At 33.0% G+C, this 17,397-nt stretch overlaps 1 protein-coding gene across 1 annotated transcript; it reads left to right on the forward strand.

Annotated features, from left to right (window-relative positions):
* The first annotated feature begins 5,294 nt into the window (after positions 1-5,294).
* On the forward strand, positions 5,295-7,818 carry LOC139864617 (F-box/kelch-repeat protein At3g23880-like). Its single transcript, XM_071853196.1, has 2 exons — positions 5,295-6,568; positions 7,573-7,818. Exons 1-2 carry the CDS (start codon positions 5,295-5,297, stop codon positions 7,574-7,576), a joined length of 1,278 nt encoding a protein of 425 aa, XP_071709297.1. The 3' UTR covers positions 7,577-7,818.
* The last annotated feature ends 9,579 nt before the right edge of the window (positions 7,819-17,397 follow it).

The raw sequence follows: 17,397 nt of genomic DNA on the forward strand, positions 1-17,397 counted from the left end.
AAAAACTATACGTGTTTGTATATGAACGTCTCTTTGCAAAAATTCATTTCTGTCGGCCCTTATCCTTCATGTTGTCCCACATATATTCCGTTAATAATGATCCAGCTAATAATTCTGTGGTTTCATGTTCGGTGGGGGGAAAAATAATACTCCGTAGAAGAGTTCAACATCTTTATCTAGTGGGGTTTAATTAATTGAGAGTGTCGGCCATACTTAAAAGTATGAGCACTCTATTTATTTTACAAATAAAAAAAACGTGGTGTAATCCCACTTGGTCTGCCATATGAGGAACAAGAACACCCTAGTAGTTTAAAAACAATAATATCCTCCTTACTATAATATTATCCCCATCGTGACTTACTAACCCAAATCATCATCATCTAATTTCCACAGTAAATTGCCACTTGCATATTACTAGATCTATTCCTATCAATCATTGACCTTTTTCGTTTCTTATATATATATATATATATATATGAAGTAATAAACACACTACTGTAATGACCCAGAATTTTCCGACCAAATTATACTTATGAGATTAATATTTACATAAATTAAACCATACCAACATGATAAGCAATCCAAATTGTTGAGACTTGTGTTTTTGAAAAGAGTTTTACACAACGTTTGACCGTCCAATATGACCGATGATATCACGAACTATATAACATACGATAATTATACGTTTGTGTATATATATGTATTTATATATATTTAACATGATCTAATGATGGTTTAACATCTCATTGTGTACTAATGACAATGAGTTATAAGTATATTTTGAAACTACTAACTTAAGTTTTCAAAACGATAACTATACGTAACATTCTTTGATATATATACTTATAATCTATAATGCTTATACATGTATCGTATATATAAAGTATTTAATCACTTTTTAAGGACTTAAATACATAAAACAATATAAGTATATTCACAAAAGATAGCTATATTTAAATTCTCGTTCCGTTTTCTCAAGATTTCTATACGTATATCTAGGGTATATGTACCCGTATCATACCCAGCTTCTATACGTATTTACTATTGATATATACACATCAAATCAACATCCTAATCAACATTATTACTGCCCTAGATATGAGGTAACTAGGATTTGTCAAGTAGTATGAATTATTAGTAAGAAAACAAAATTAGGAATCCTTTTCTTTCTTTATAAACTAAAAACGTTTTTATAAATGAACACCATTTCTTCACTCCATTTTCTCATACCTACACCCTCATTTCTCTCTCAAAATACTCCTAACTTCATACTTGATCATCTCCAAACATTTTCCCCATCATTTAGCTTCAATTATAAGCCTTAAACACCATAAGAAAACTCTTTCAAGAACATATCAAAATAACCACCCATTTGAAGAAGTTTACTTCCAACCTTTTGATCTAACTCCACCACTCTTTGATTCCAAGATTATATCTTATCTTTTTCAGTAACTTTATCCAAGTAACTTGAGGTAGTAACCTTGTTCATAATCTTATTCAATTCATATTCATATAGCTATCTTATTTTGTGGTATAAAATTTTAACAACATGAACATAGTTTGAATGATTTCAAACGTGTTTGCAAACTAAATAGATCCTTCTAACTTGACTTTTAAAACACTTCAAGACCTGTAATATATCATAATGATATGCTAACCTAACAAGATATAACTTGGTTTTACAAAGAACATCTTAAAAACTGAATCTACGTCGTCGGAGTCCAACCGGGGGCTGTTTTGGGTTGGATAATTAAAAACCATCTTGAACTTTGAATTGGAAGTTCATGTTCTGGAAAAATGATATTTCTTATGAATATGTTAACACATAAAAATTTCATGGTTTAACTCAAAGTGTAAGTATTTTTAGAAAAATGATCATTAAATGTTGTTTTTATGATGGAAAATGATCACTTTCATAAGTTTCACCAAAGTTTGACCTATAACCTATGATTTCGAATACAAACTAAGGTATTTTCAGTTCATATTCTTAAAATTTGACTCGATCCAAGGAAGTGGCAAGTTGAACCAACAAAAACGGAGTTGTAATGAAGAAACTACGACTAAAACAAGATTGGGTATCCGAAGCTAGTTTAGCTACGAAAATATTTGGAGAAAAAGTAAATTAATCATATCTTTTCTAATTAATATGATATTTTATATATAATTACTTATGATTTGATTTTATATATTTCAGGACCACCCGTAAACAACACGAGAAGATTAACCATAAGACCTCATGATTGTACGCAACACGTCATTTGACAACACGGTACTTTATGTACGCAACACGTCATTTGACAACATGGTACCATGGGTCGAGATTAATTCTGATCAATACGAATACGATGGGGTCTTTATTTATTTTATTTAAGCAACTAATTATGGACCACTAACATCGAACTGCTAACTACGGACTAAGAAAATATTAAAAGTATTAAAAGTATATATATGTAACGATTACTTAAAAAGAAAATATGTTGATATATTATATATATGGTTAGGTTCGTGATATCTATCGGAGACCAAGTCAAATTAAATACCTTCAAGGCAAAAGTGAGTTTCATTTGCTCCCTTTTTAATTGCTTTTGCAATATATATTTTTGGGCTGAGAATACATGCGCTGCTTTTATAAATGTTTACAAAATAGACACAAGTACTTAAAAATATATTCTACGTTGAGTTGTACCACTGGCATATTTCCCTGTAGCTTGGTAACTACTATTTACATGGGTATTGTAAACGCGAATCCTGTTGATAGATCTATCGGGCCTGACAACCCCAACCGGACTGGACGACCAGTATTCAACGGTTGCACAGTACTTCGTTTTGGTGACTACACTTGGTACGGTGTAGTGAGATTTCATAATAAAGGGAATTTGCGACGTTGGTTAAATGTTAAGTATGGTTACCAAGTGCTCAACCACTTAGAATGATTTACATACACTTGCGAGTGTATTATGTTTATGATTATGAAATCTTGTGGTCTATTAACATATTGAAATGATTGTTATGATAAACCTATGAACTCACCAACCTTTCGGTTGACACTTTAAAGCATGTTTATTCTCAGGTACGAATTAAGTCTTCCGCTGTGCATTTGCTCAATATAAGGACATTACTTGGAGCCGATCATCGCAATGGGACCAAATGTTGATGACTTCGTCCAGGTGGATTAGGACGGGTCCTTTCAACTACTAGTGGCCACTTTTTCTTTCAATATGCAAATGTCGGCCTCTTAATATTTGGGTGGGACGAAGCTTTTTTTTAAAAAAAAGCTAAACCCCACATCACAATACGAATCCTATATGTTTATATATATAGTTATCATGCATCAATTATCAATATCTTTATCAATTTTTTTTTCACTAACCCGCTGTACAATAAACCAAATTACAGCAGCAGGCTGGTACAAGAATAGCGGTTAAAGGTGGCGGTGGGGTTGTGTATGGTTGTATGTAACAGAAGAATAGAAAGAAGGTTTCTATTCGATTCTTTGGGTTTCAACCGAATCAAAAACAGGAAAAAAAAATTGGGTGTTTGGTTTATGAGGAATTCGACCAAAAAGGTTTTTGTTGTGGTTATTCACTACGGTTTGCAAAGAAGAAGAAAAAGACTCGATGGTGTTTAAGGTGGTGTTTTGGTTTCTATGAAAGCTATGAAAGAAAAGTGGTGATGTCGGTTCATCAAGAAAACAAGAAGGTATGTATATATCTAGTATGTATGGGTATCTTAATATCTCTCTTTTTAACTATCCCTCTCAAAACAGGTTCATTTTATGATCGTTTTATGGTTTTCTTGTTAATTAATTAATTCAAAGTAATTTAAATTAAATAACGTCAACAATTTTTTGGAATACCTGATGAGTATAACTTAGTGATGGAAGAATCCAAGCTGATAACTTCTTGATGAGAAGACACATCGGAGGTTTCTGGATCTTCCGACTGTTTCAGCGGAGGAGGACGGTGGCCGGCAGGAGCTCTTCGTGCTGATAACGTGTTATAATTTCATATTGTATATGACATATATCCTACTACTATGAAGGAAGATACTAATATGAAGGAAGAAAGAAGAGATTAAATTCTTATTTTAAGAATGGTGTACATATCCTTACAATTGAGTGAGTATTTATAATACTAAAAGTTAACTGTACATTACTCGTTTTCACAATCAATTATAGAGTAGGTGAAATAGTAATCAATAATTCATAATTTTACTGTGCATGATTATCAATCATCTCTATTCATCTGCATGCGTACAAAATGAGAATCCATCCATATCGTAACAAAGAAGAAAAAAAGGCAGCTAAAATAATAAGATTGAGCATGAGCTTGTTAATGGTGGTTTTGCTGTGGACATCAAACAACCTTCCATCTCAAGTTCTCCAAAGGGCGCAACAAATAGTGGGTATTGATAGTTAACGGGGTGCTTTCCTCATTGTGTGGCCCTCTTTGACTCGTTCCAAGTCATTGTGTATAAAGACATTGCCTACTGAGGATAAATACCAATGGGTCGTTTTTGAAAGGCAATTCTTTTTACTAGTAGAAAACTTTTATCTTAGAAAAAAGTGACCCATTGTAGTAATGGGTCATTGACCTAGCGAAATTGAGGAATTGACCCGGTGTACTGTCCAAGCTTTAGGGTTTTTCTTTCGTTTCGGAGCCGTCTTCAAGTGAAGTATTTTTCCTTCCACCCAACACTCTTTGAACTCTTTCGTGGCTTCATCGAAACAACTAGAGAACTTTCTCGAAGAAGAACCGCCAACGTCAACATTTTGAGGAACCACCAAAGAAGAATGGACTTCCTCAACAACCATCCTTTGCCGAAGACCGAGATCTAAACCAGCAACACCAACGACCCGCTGCTTAACCAAATCAACTTCAGGCAAATGAAAGTTCAAATCCAGCCCACCCTACTGATCAGGCCCATTAATCAGGGGGCCCATAATAAAAACTTTATGGGCAACATCAACGCCAGATGGGCTAGGCCCAGGCCCAATTAATTAAACCCAAAATCAGGATGCTCACAACCGGCGTTTACCTAGGCAAATCACTTGCATTTCTCGAGTCAAGTGATACTCACACATCAATTTTTGATCATACCCACTTTTTACCATAAAACTTACAATTATAACCTTAAATTTATTTTGGAACTTTAACCTGTTATTATAAGTAAGACTTAATAGTCAATTAGATGAATAGAAACAAGAGGATGATTAACGTAAAGATGTTGAACCCTCATTTCTAACTCATATACACTTCGATCAATCCCTAAAATTCGTAACCCTAAAACCCAAAATGAAATCAGAATTAAAATTGCCTGCTAACATACCGATCGAGATCCAAGTTGAAATCATAAAACATCTTCCGATTAAATCATTGATTCTATGCACATCCCTTTCAAAATTATTCAATTCCATCATCAAAAGCCCTTTGTTCATCACTGAACATAGCGTCCGCTACAATCAGCAGCATTATCTACTTGCACGGTACGATTTAAATATTAATCACGAATTTCAACTAAATCACGTTTCCGTTATTGAAAATGATAATTTTCCCCAAATTAAGTTACCTATTCTTAATGTCCCTGACACTATTGACCGAATTGATGTTATTGTAGTCAGTTCTTCTCACGGATTATTGTGTTTATTTAAACGTAGTAATAATAATATAGGTGGTAAATGCTTTTTATGGAATCCTTCAATTCGAAGATGTATCGTTATACCGATTCCTAATGCCTCAAGTTTTGTTGTTGGTTTCGGAGTTTGTCGTGACAGTATTGACCCTAAACTAGTCAAAATTAGGAGATATGGTAATATCGCCACTTCTAATTCGGTCAATTTGGATGTCGAGGTTTATAGTGTTAGCTCAGGGGTTTGGAGAACTATACATAGCGATAAGCCTCGTAAGTCAGTTTCCTTGAATTTGAGTCAGGTAGTTATAAATGGGATTATATATTTTCTTGCCAAGGATGATAGTAGAAGAACTTGTAATGGATATTGTCAAAACATGATAATTACATTTGATTTGAAAAGTGAAAAATTTGGAGAATTATATTTTCCAGATAGTTTAGCACGTTCATCCGGAGGGTTATTCCTATCCAAGCGAATGGAGTCTCTTGCTATTATTGATGATTATAAAAAGGGCAATCAACAAGTTTGTGATGTATGGATAATGAAGCATGGTGTTCCAAATTCTTATGATAAACTTTTTACTTTTAAGGCTCCAAAGGATTCATGTTATCAAGTTCTAGGTTTTAGAAAGAATGGTCTACCTATATTGTCAAGGTTAGGACCTAATATATATAGTTTTGAAGTTTATGGACCATGCTCAAAAGAGTTCACTGATCTTGAGGTTTTTGGAAACGGTAATTCTATGATCGAGGTCACCGTAGACTCCCTTGCGGAAACGTTACTTTTGATTGATCAGCCGAATACTATGCTCATTAATGAAGACACCGACGATGATGATGATGAGGACGACGACATCAAAGATGATGATGAGGACGACGACAATGATGGTACTGACGATGATGATGAGGATGCCGGCACTGTTGATGGATGTGTTCTGAGGTACTTTAATTTTACTGCTGCTAGTTTAGGTTTTGTACTAATGATAATCAAATTTTAGGTTGTTGTAAACATTACACAACACCATTATCTTGTTTACAATCAAGTAGATAGCTTTAGTTCATTACTGCTATAGTGTGGAAAAGTAATACCTTTCAAACTAGCCAGTGTGTGAAATTAAAATGGATACCATCATCATTACGTACCAACACAAATGAGCACTTCTTTCTTGTCATATAAATGATAAATATATGGCATTAACAGATCCAGACAGTTAGCAGTACTTACACCTTATAGGATAGGACCTATCAAAGTAGCAAAAAGGTTAGATAAACGATAATCTTGCAGGCCCATCAATGTGATTAAGTAGTAGAAATTTTCATTATGCATTAGTTAGGCTGTAGTGCCCGTCGAATAGTCTTGTAGGATCCTGTCCTATTCATGGGCTACTGTTGTCATCCTTTAAGTTGACTATGCCATGTCAACAAATATCGTATATGAACCGGGATTATGAAGGTCTGTGTTTTACTTTTGATCTCGACTCAGTTTCAATATCTTACATATGTATGCCACTTTTTTTTTATGTTCTACTCTGCACAGTATATGACCATTGAAAAGTGCAAATGCTATGTTATCCAGGGGCGATTGACTCCTTTATGTCGAGTTTCCAAATTTCTAGCCAAAAATGGCACTTATCAAATATGTTAAACTAGTCCATAGTTTTCCTGCAAATATTTAAAAGCTTACAGTTCTTTAACTTGTTAGATATATATATATTATTTTTTGTTTAGGGGTATAACTCCTTACCCATTTTGATATTACCCAACCTACTGTTTTAAGTATGATTTTCTAGTTGCTATGCCCTGTCAATATCTTCATTGTTACAGCTTATCCGTTTACCCATAATTACAAGGATTTTCATCTTGCTATGTCATGAATTGCAATTATTGACTAATTGAACTTTTTTGTTTGTAATTCACTTATATATATTTTTATTTATTTGTCAGTTAATTTAAGGAAATCATACGGTTCCCGGACTAAGTTGCACGATGTGATGTTGTAGCAGTTGAGATGGAAGGTTATTGTTGTATGCACTTTGCTTGTTCCTTAGGGTATACGTTTTAATTGTTTGTAGTAACGTCTAGTATTTTTTTTGTAGTATTTTTCTTGTTTGATGTATTTCTTTCAGTAACTTGTGCTGGGTGATTGTAACTTACAGTCTGCAGCCTAACCATATTATTGGTTGTTTGAATTTACGGTCTTCAGTACTTGTTAGTCCAGAGTTACTATTGGGTTGAGATCAATACTTAGTAAGTTTAGCAACATATAACAATTGTTGCAAAATACGATATACGTTAAACATGAAAAAATATTGTAATTAAATTATAGTCACATAGTAGAATTATACATGAAAAATATAAAAAACATTAATAATTAAATCTTACTAGCATTCAAAATCTGATAAGATAATTTTCTTGGATCTGCTAGTGATTTTCTAACACAGCCCCAAATCAACATGTTATGATCGAGATTCTCAGATTACCAACCCATTTAATTTTTCAACTCATGATTGGGTAGGTGGGTCAATCCACCGACCCGAGTAAGGATGTCAACTTCAGACAACAAAACCGACAAGGAACGGGTGTTTCACCCATGAATCGAAAACCCGCCAACATGCTATTTTTTTGAGTTGAGTTCGGATCATCTAATGTGTCTTTTGGTTGACCCACCAACCCGAATAAATTCTACGGAGTATTAAAAATGTGAATTTATCCTACTGTAACATAAGATTTGGACCTTTTCATTTATCACTTATTAAAAATGGTCATAATGGACAATAATCAATTGTAATTTTATAGATGATTCTTAAATATTGATTTAAAAGTGTTTGATTACTTTTTCCTAGTTGGATTAGATATGTTGGTGATAAATTTATACTGTATTTATGTAAAATGCATTTTTATTTTATGTTTACTAATGATGAGCTATTAATTTAGAAAAGATTGACCCATGTGAGTCATTTGACCCAAAAAAACTGTTTGACCTGATCAATAAACGGGTAACTTGGTTCGACTTTAGTTTAACAAGTTTTAAGTTGGGTTGAATAAAACAACCCTTTTATATATATATATATATATATATATATATATATATATATATATATATATATATTCAGGTTGGGTTCTGGTTTAGTAGTTTCAACCCGCAAGTCTAATTCAAGCTGCCACCCTTAGAGCCTTAGACCCGGATACTTTTTGGTATTTGCTCAAACCAACCATCCAACACAAGCTTGTAATAATATTTTGATACCTTTTGGTAATAACTAGTTGTGTAGCCCTCGCTTCGCGCCGGAGGCTCCGTTTTGAATGCGAGTTAAAAAAAAGTGTTGATCTATTTTGTAAAAAAAAAAAATTCGACATCTAACATTGAAGGGTTGTTCCTTTGTGAAAGTTGCTTCTTTTAGCGTTCGAGTTTTTTTTTTTTTTTTTTTTAAAGTTAGTTGATCTATTTTGTAAAAAATAATATTTTTCGACATCTTTTGATAGCATTGAAGGGTTGTTCCTTTTATGAAAGTTGTTTTTTATCGTTTGAGACAAAAAAAAAGTAGCACAGTAGTAGCGTAGTGAGTGTTATTATTCAATATTTTTAGTGTTAGTGATGGGATAAATAATATTTTAGAATATAGGTATAAAATGGGGGGTTAGATTTGTATTTTAATGAAAGTTAGGGGTTGGGTGTGTGAAAAATTAAATATTAAATAGTGCTATAAAATGGGGGGTTCAATTTGTATTTTAATGAAAGTTAGGGGTAGGTGTGTAGAAAATGAAATGTTAAATAATACTATTCATAGCTAATAAGACAAATTTTGTCTATTAGCTATATTAGTAATAGTAATAGTAATAATTATTATTTTAACATTTTAACACTTATATACTAAAAAAGGTGGGAAAATGTGTAGTTTTAATTACATCGGAATGTAGTTTTGAGTTTGCGTTCACATTACAACTGATCCTTCAACTTCGACTATATTTACATGACGGCCCCTCAAGTTTACACTTTTCAGGGGTTAAAAGTGTAAATGTATTATTTTATTAAAATAAAAGAAGCTAATTCCACCCGAATTTATAACGGGCCCTATCTTCTCGCTCGGTGCGAGTTAAATTTTTCCGAGACCAACGTTGAATTCGGAAAAATCTTACGAACCTAACGGGACTAACTATACGCGAAACGGACAATTTTTAAAAAAACACTAAACACAACGACAACCCGTATCTTCCCGCTCGCCACGAGTTAATTTTTTTTCGACAGCAGCATCAGACTTGAAATAATTTTATGAACAAAACGAAACTAACCACGTTCGAAACGGACACTTTTTAAAAAACGCTAAACACAACGACAGCCCGTATCTTTCTGCTCGCCGCGAGTTAAATTTTTCTGACAGCACCGTTACACTTGAAAAAATTTATTGAACAAATCAAAACTAACTACGTTCGAAACGGATACTTTTTAAAAAACGCTTAACACAATAACATCTAAAACGACGCTTAACACATGAGTCGTGTTCCCCTCTGTAAATACACAACGCTACGTTAAATATGAATACGCAACCCGAAAGCCCCCGCCGCAACGCGCGGGCCGGTCAGTAATAAATGGAGAAGGTACCAATTTCAACGATAATCTTGATGAGGGTTACAAAGTTGTTAAAAGATGTGAAGTTGGTATTGGTCAAGGGGTAGATAAAAAAGGTTGGAATATGAAGAATTTAAATGGAAGGAGTACTTGGAATAATATTATTGTTAATTTAAATAGAACTTCTCAACAAAATGACATTGTAAAAATACTCATTTAGAGAAAAAAAATCAAAGTCATGGTGAAAATTTGTGGGCGGTAATTAATGGCAAGTGAAAAGGGAATTAAATTAAAATAGAATTTGAGAATAAGGAGCATATTAATGATAGAGGAAAAGGAATAACTGAAACCAGGAGGCTAAAGATCAGAAAATGGTTGAGATGATTATTTGGAATTAAGGTTATTTGGCGACTTGACTGACTCTTAGAGCCTAAATTAAATTTTAGGCAGGATTTAAAACCCATGGAAATTTGATTTTATCATTTTCATGGTGTCTCAATTTTATTTTTAATTTTATTTAATTTTATTTTTAAAAACTTTTTCCTACTTATTGGCCGGAGGTTCACTCGGAAGTAATATCTCTATCCGTCGAATAGAGAGAGGGATGACTTTCTCTACTTTTGAGGGTGTTTTCACTCTGGGTGGAGAAATGACTTATCTTTATTCTCGGATAGGGGAATGATTGTCTACATCTCACCTCCCCCATACACCACTTATGTGGTATTGGGTTTTGTTGTTGTTGTTGTTGTTAGTGTTGTCAAAAGGTTTTAATTCAAAACCGAGGTTCCGTTGCGCCTTAGACTACTCCATATCTTAATACCAACATCTCTCTTATAGCGTCATATTAGCATCAACCAATCTCAATAACTCATAGCTGATTCATAACTAGACATTGTCTATCAAATAAACAATACACACAAATATACCCTACAAATTCACAAAGTACAAGACAACCACGATAAATAAATAAAAGAAGTGAGTCCTACAAGTTCCGCCAACATCAACGTGAAAGAAAGAAAGAACAATTAAAATGTCATAAAATCTTATCCGAAATCTTATCTAAAACATTATCGATTATCGTGTTGATCCATAAATGCCAAATGGGCGGCTTGCGACTTGCGACTTGCGACTTGCGACTCAGCTACAACATTGTACATACACGCAAATGGCCACTGGCAAGCAGTTGTAAATCGCAAATTTGGGTTTGCGATTTGCGAGGGCATTATAGCAAATTTTTTTGACTTAAATCTTATTAAAGGCTGAGAAATGGGCTTTTTGGCAGATTTCGTTTAAGAATACGACATAATTATAAATACGAGTAATAATAAAATAATAGAACTATTTCCAATCTTCTAAATATTCAAACTCATTGGCATAACGACATTTGATTTTCTCCATTACTTTCATTATCATTCGGTATACGTCGGGAGGTAATTCAATCATTCGGTGTCGGGAGGTAATTCAGTCATTATGTATTTTGTCGGGAAGCAATTCAATCAGCGGAAGGGTCCTGTTGGAAAAGCGGACTTATGTGACAACCCGGAAATTTTTGATCAAATTTAAACTTTATCTTTATATCATTAGATAAATATTTCAAACATATATATTACGTACAAATTTAAAATTCTAAATAAATAAATAAATATAAATAAATATATATATATATATATATATATATATATATATATATATATATATATATATATATATATATATATATATATATATATCTTAACTTAGTCATAAAATGTCCTAACTTAAAATAATATATTTTGACAAACAACGAGTCACTAATTTATAGAAGCAAATGACCACAACACTCAATTATATAAGGTACATTTGTCATAAAGTAATTTTTCAATAACTAAAACCAAATTTTTATAATGGTATGAGTCATTAAACGTAAAAGGCTAGTTTTCTAAACGTACGAAAGTGCGCTCGAAAAACCGAAAGTGGTACATGAGTCGTGAGATCACGTCCGTGTCATTTTTGTAAAAATTATATTTTTACCATGAGCGTAAATATAATATAATATTTAATAAATTCTAAAGATTAAATATATTATATATTAAATAATAATATACATATATTACATGTACCAAATGTGTCGACATGATGAAAATCATTGAATGGAAGCTGTAAAGTTATATCATGCGATCGCATGGTATATGCATGGAAAAGCCATGCGATCGCATGGAAAGGTGGGAGAGTTCAGGTTCTATAAATTGATCGATCTGGTTCCAGTCTGGTGCATTCAATATCACGCATCTCTCTCTCTATACATATTATAATTATTATTATTATTATTATTATTATTATTATTATTATTATTATTATTATTATTATTATTATTATTATTATTATTAAATATTATTATTATTAATCTAAATATTATTATTAGTAGTATTATTAGTAGTATTATACATAAAATACTACGACGAGGTCATGAGCGTGTCACTTTCAAAATGGGTTTTCAAACGGGATAGAGCTAAGGAAGTTATGGGTTATAGCTATGGAGGTTATGGGTAATGTTCATGGGTATTGTTCGCAAGTCAAACCTAGTGTTTATCATCTCTTTTGCGTCTACGTACTTTCCTGTAATATTGAATCACAATATTGATACGTTGAGATCTACGGTTATTTGGTATTCCGAGTTTCGGTCACATTTTGGTGAACGACTTTATATGCTGCTAAGGTGAGTTTCATTTGCTCCCTTTTTAATTGCTTTTGCAATCTATATTTTTGGGCTGAGAATACATGCACTTTATTTTAAACGCAATGGATACAAGTACATACTTAATTCTACACCGAGTTTGAACCGAAAATCCCTTAGCTTTGGTAACTAGTAGCTGCCAGTACATAGGATATGGACTGGTGGGCGCAAATAACAGTATATGGATCCATAGGGCTTGACATCCCGTCCGAGCTAGAGCGCTAGCCTTTTAACGGACGTGTGTTATTTGAGTTTAGGACACGTTGGTTTGCGTGTATTAAAACGAATGGGGTATTTATCATTATAACGTTAAAGCGTAGTTACCAGGTTGCTCTGTTATGTAGAATCTATTGATAAACGTTTCTGAATGAAACAACTGAAATCTTGTGATCCACTTTTATATACAAATTATGCGAAACACTAAAACTATGAACTCACCAACCTTTGTGTTGACACTTTTAAACATGTTTATTCTCAGGTTCCCTAGAAGTCTTCCGCTGTTTGCTTATATGTTAGACAAGCTATGTGCATGGAGTCTTACATGGCATATTTTTTCAAGGAAACGTTGCATTCACCAAATCATCACCATGTATCTTATTTTGATTGCATTGTCAACGAAAGTACTATTATAAACTATTATTTACGGTGATTGTCTATGTGAAAAAATCATCAGATGTCGAAAACCTTTGATTTAAATATTAATTTATGGTGTGCCTTTTCAAAAGAATGCAATGTTTACAAAACGTATCATATAGAGGTCAAATACCTCGCAATAAAATTGATGAATGACGTGTTCGTCCATATAAATTTGGAGCGATCGTCACAGTTGGTATCAGAGCGTTGGTCCTAGCGAACCAGGTCTTGCATGAGTGTGTCTAACTGATAGTTGTTAAGATGCATTAGTAAGTCTGGACTTCGACCGTGTCTGCATGTTAAAAGTTTTGCTTATCATTTCTTGTCGGAAATTACATGTTTATCATTCTTAAGTCTAGATACGTTTTCCTGCATTTATTGCATGAATAGTGTATAGACAAAATTCATATCTTAGCGTATCTGTTACTGTAAACTTTTCCTGACATCTTCCGAAAATTTTTCCATGATTTGTGGAATTTGGTATTATATATACATATGTAAATTATGTATTGAAGAATACCAAACTAAATTCTATAATCTAATTCATATCAAAAATCATCTCCCTAATTATACAAGATGGATCCCGTATCTAGTTCAAATTCCTTAAACTCTGACAGCCATTCCGATATGGATATTCACCTGAATTCCGAAGACAGTGTAACCGGAATGGATCAACCAATTAGCCATCATCTATTCTGGATGAATTGGGGATGGGTTCGTAGCCTACTTAATTATTGGAGACAATAAGAAATCGATCCCTTCCATCCACCACATTGCCCTTTTGGCGAAGAACCTGGAGCACTTACCGGCGAACCTGTTCGTAATACCATTTTCTCTCTCATCTCCAGAATATCTCGTCATGATCATATACTCTCTCAAATTCTGGATCTTATTCATCTGCTCGTCCGAACCGTCAATCATCCCGGTATAGTAGAAGAAGTCAACGAGCTTCGCGCTCGGGTAGTGGCTTTGGAGAATATGGTGCAAAGGTTACAAGCACCAGCAGCATCACCGGCATCAACAGTACCACCGACAACAACACCAACAGTACCATTACCACCACCAATAACATCCGCATCGCAAATCTCAACTTCACAATCTGTCCCACGAGCATCAACGTCATACGCACCGTAGTTACCAAGAAATACCAGCAACAATAACCGATGAAGTATTAACTCATTTCCCCTGAAGAAATTTTATGTATATTTAATATATATGAATTTTGAAATCAAAATAAATCTTTTCGTACTAAGCTATTACATGTGAATCTTAACTGGTAGGTACTACTCGGTTAGTTCATATTACTAATATGCAATGATGTACATCCTTCCTTAACAACTTAACCATTGTTAACTACAATCTATGTTTCAACATAATGAATTCCATTTCATAATAAACCAAGTGTATTATTCAATTACATAATTGATTTTACATTTTTCATTTTCGATGTACTCGAAACTTTCCAGAAAACATCATATGTGCCTTGTAAGGTTCACAAAAATTCCACGAACACCGACATCCTTCACCGAGAAATATCAATAAGAATAATTAATGAAGTATTGATTTCATTAGTGAAATACTCCACGAAGATTATGTAATCTCTAATGTTTTAGAGATTATTCATTTATAATTCAAGCCAAAAATCAAATGAGTTTAATATAATTTTTACTCATTTAATCTGAATTACATCTGAAGAAAATATACTTACAGATATTTTCATAAAGACTGTAATGAAAAATTCTTTTGTACAAAATATTACTTGTGAAATCTTTAACGGGTAGGTAATACTCGGGAAATATATAAGTTCACAATTAATATGTTACACTGTACATTCTTCAACTTTAATTCAACAATCATTAACTATACTCACTACCTTAACTGCAATACACAATCATTTCATACAAATTCAATTACATATTCTGATATTGACGGATCAGAATCCAAGTCATAACTCTGAACCAGTGACATCATTCTTAGATCTCTATATCTTTCAAAGCTATACTTTGACTTCAAAACTGTGCAAGATCCTTTAGCGTTGTTTTTACCGAAAATAATCTTGCAATTTTTTTTTCAAAGTATCCAGTTTTACTATACTTCCAACAGTCAACTTCGACTTTTCAGATTAGCCTTATTATAATCTTGACATATACATTCTTGTTACCGGGGAACCTTTTATGTTTCACCACATTAGCAGTAAATTTACCAACAACTTCATTTATCCTTGATCTTCCGAAAAATCCTTATACTCATTGGCACCCTATCATGTACTCATTCACATCTTGTAACGGTAATTGTCATACCAACTACCGGGAATTAGTAATCAGTATTTTGAATCTCGCAGCATTTTCTGTGACAACAGTTATATATAGATAATATCTATCTTCTAGACTTACATACTTTGAATGTGAAGTTTCTGAAAAACATCCCAAACTATGAACTAGTTATCTGAAATTGGAACAATGCTGATGAAGCAGCAAAAACTGTAAATGACTTTAACAGTTAAAAGTTTGATGATAAAGAATAGTATGGTGGTAAAGCTGAGAAAAAGAGAAGGTTTGGAACTGAAAAACGGATTGAGCAGACCATGAAGGAGGCTGTGGAAAAATCACAAAGACGAAATCTACCTTCAAAGAATACAAATGATTCAGTGTCTGCTGAAATCCTTAGCAAATACCTTGCTCCTTACTCTAAAACCTTTGCGGACAATATTCTTCATCATCATCTTATCTTAAATATTCTAAGTTATCATCGTATCTTCCATTATAAATATCCTCCATATTTCTGAAGATATTTTCTTATAACCATTCTTATCTTAAATCATTCATCTCTTCGCGCTATATGTGTTACATCATAAAAGAAACTATGTTAGTTTTAAAAATCTGAAAAATTCGAAAAATGGATGTTTGAAGTAGTGTTGGGAACTGAAGCATGAATTAGTATAATATAATGACACTTGATCAACGTGATTATATTACAGTAAGTCATGCTGAGTTTTTAATGGAATGTGATAAAGGTTCACAGATCCCACCCTCATCATGAACCATGTTACATAACTCTTTCATTCTATTTAACCTCTAAACATATCAAGAAAATATTTTTCTTAATGATTCGGTCTTTTTCGAGGTATTCTGGTAATTTGACAAGTCAGATTGTGCCATTACCGTTCCTTTCTTAAAACATTAATTATGTTTATTCCGAAATTCATACCTATGAATTCTGGACCATTATTCGCTTGACTTAAAGTCGGGAAGGAAAAACGAAAGCATGGAGCTCCTAAATATAAGGGAAAATATAAAGCCTGACAACAACACATATATTACAAACCGTGTATATCAATGCGTATAGCAATATAAAGACATGGGAGAATGAAAAATACTATAACCCCAAGGTAATAGTAGAAGAAAATAACTTCCTCTGGTGGTAGATGAAAAAGAAGAATGAAGGATACGATAGCCAAGAAAATATCAAGAATCAGAACTGGATTAAGCATTTCACAATCTTTTGGAAATATGAAATAAGGAAGAAGATGTAGGAGTGGTGAAAATAATAAAACTGAAGTAGTTAATTTATGGGCAATGATAAATCCACCATCATTTTTTATTCATCCACCAAAAAATATGCATTGCATAGTTGTACAGTACATGTAAACAATGCACTGTGATGGTGGATATATCAAAAATAGTGGTGGATATATCATCTCCCTTAATTTATAGCAAAATATCAGACATAGCAATCGAGGCAGATTACGCATTTAATCAAAGGAAATCCTAATTTCCTTAAATTTCGAAGAATCAAATCTTATTTAAATTATGAAGATTTTCTATTCCTTAAATTCCGGAAATCAATAGTTACTACA

The sequence above is a fragment of the Rutidosis leptorrhynchoides genome, chromosome 8 (genome assembly GCF_046630445.1).
Source record: "Rutidosis leptorrhynchoides isolate AG116_Rl617_1_P2 chromosome 8, CSIRO_AGI_Rlap_v1, whole genome shotgun sequence".
Lineage (NCBI taxonomy): Eukaryota > Viridiplantae > Streptophyta > Magnoliopsida > Asterales > Asteraceae > Rutidosis > Rutidosis leptorrhynchoides.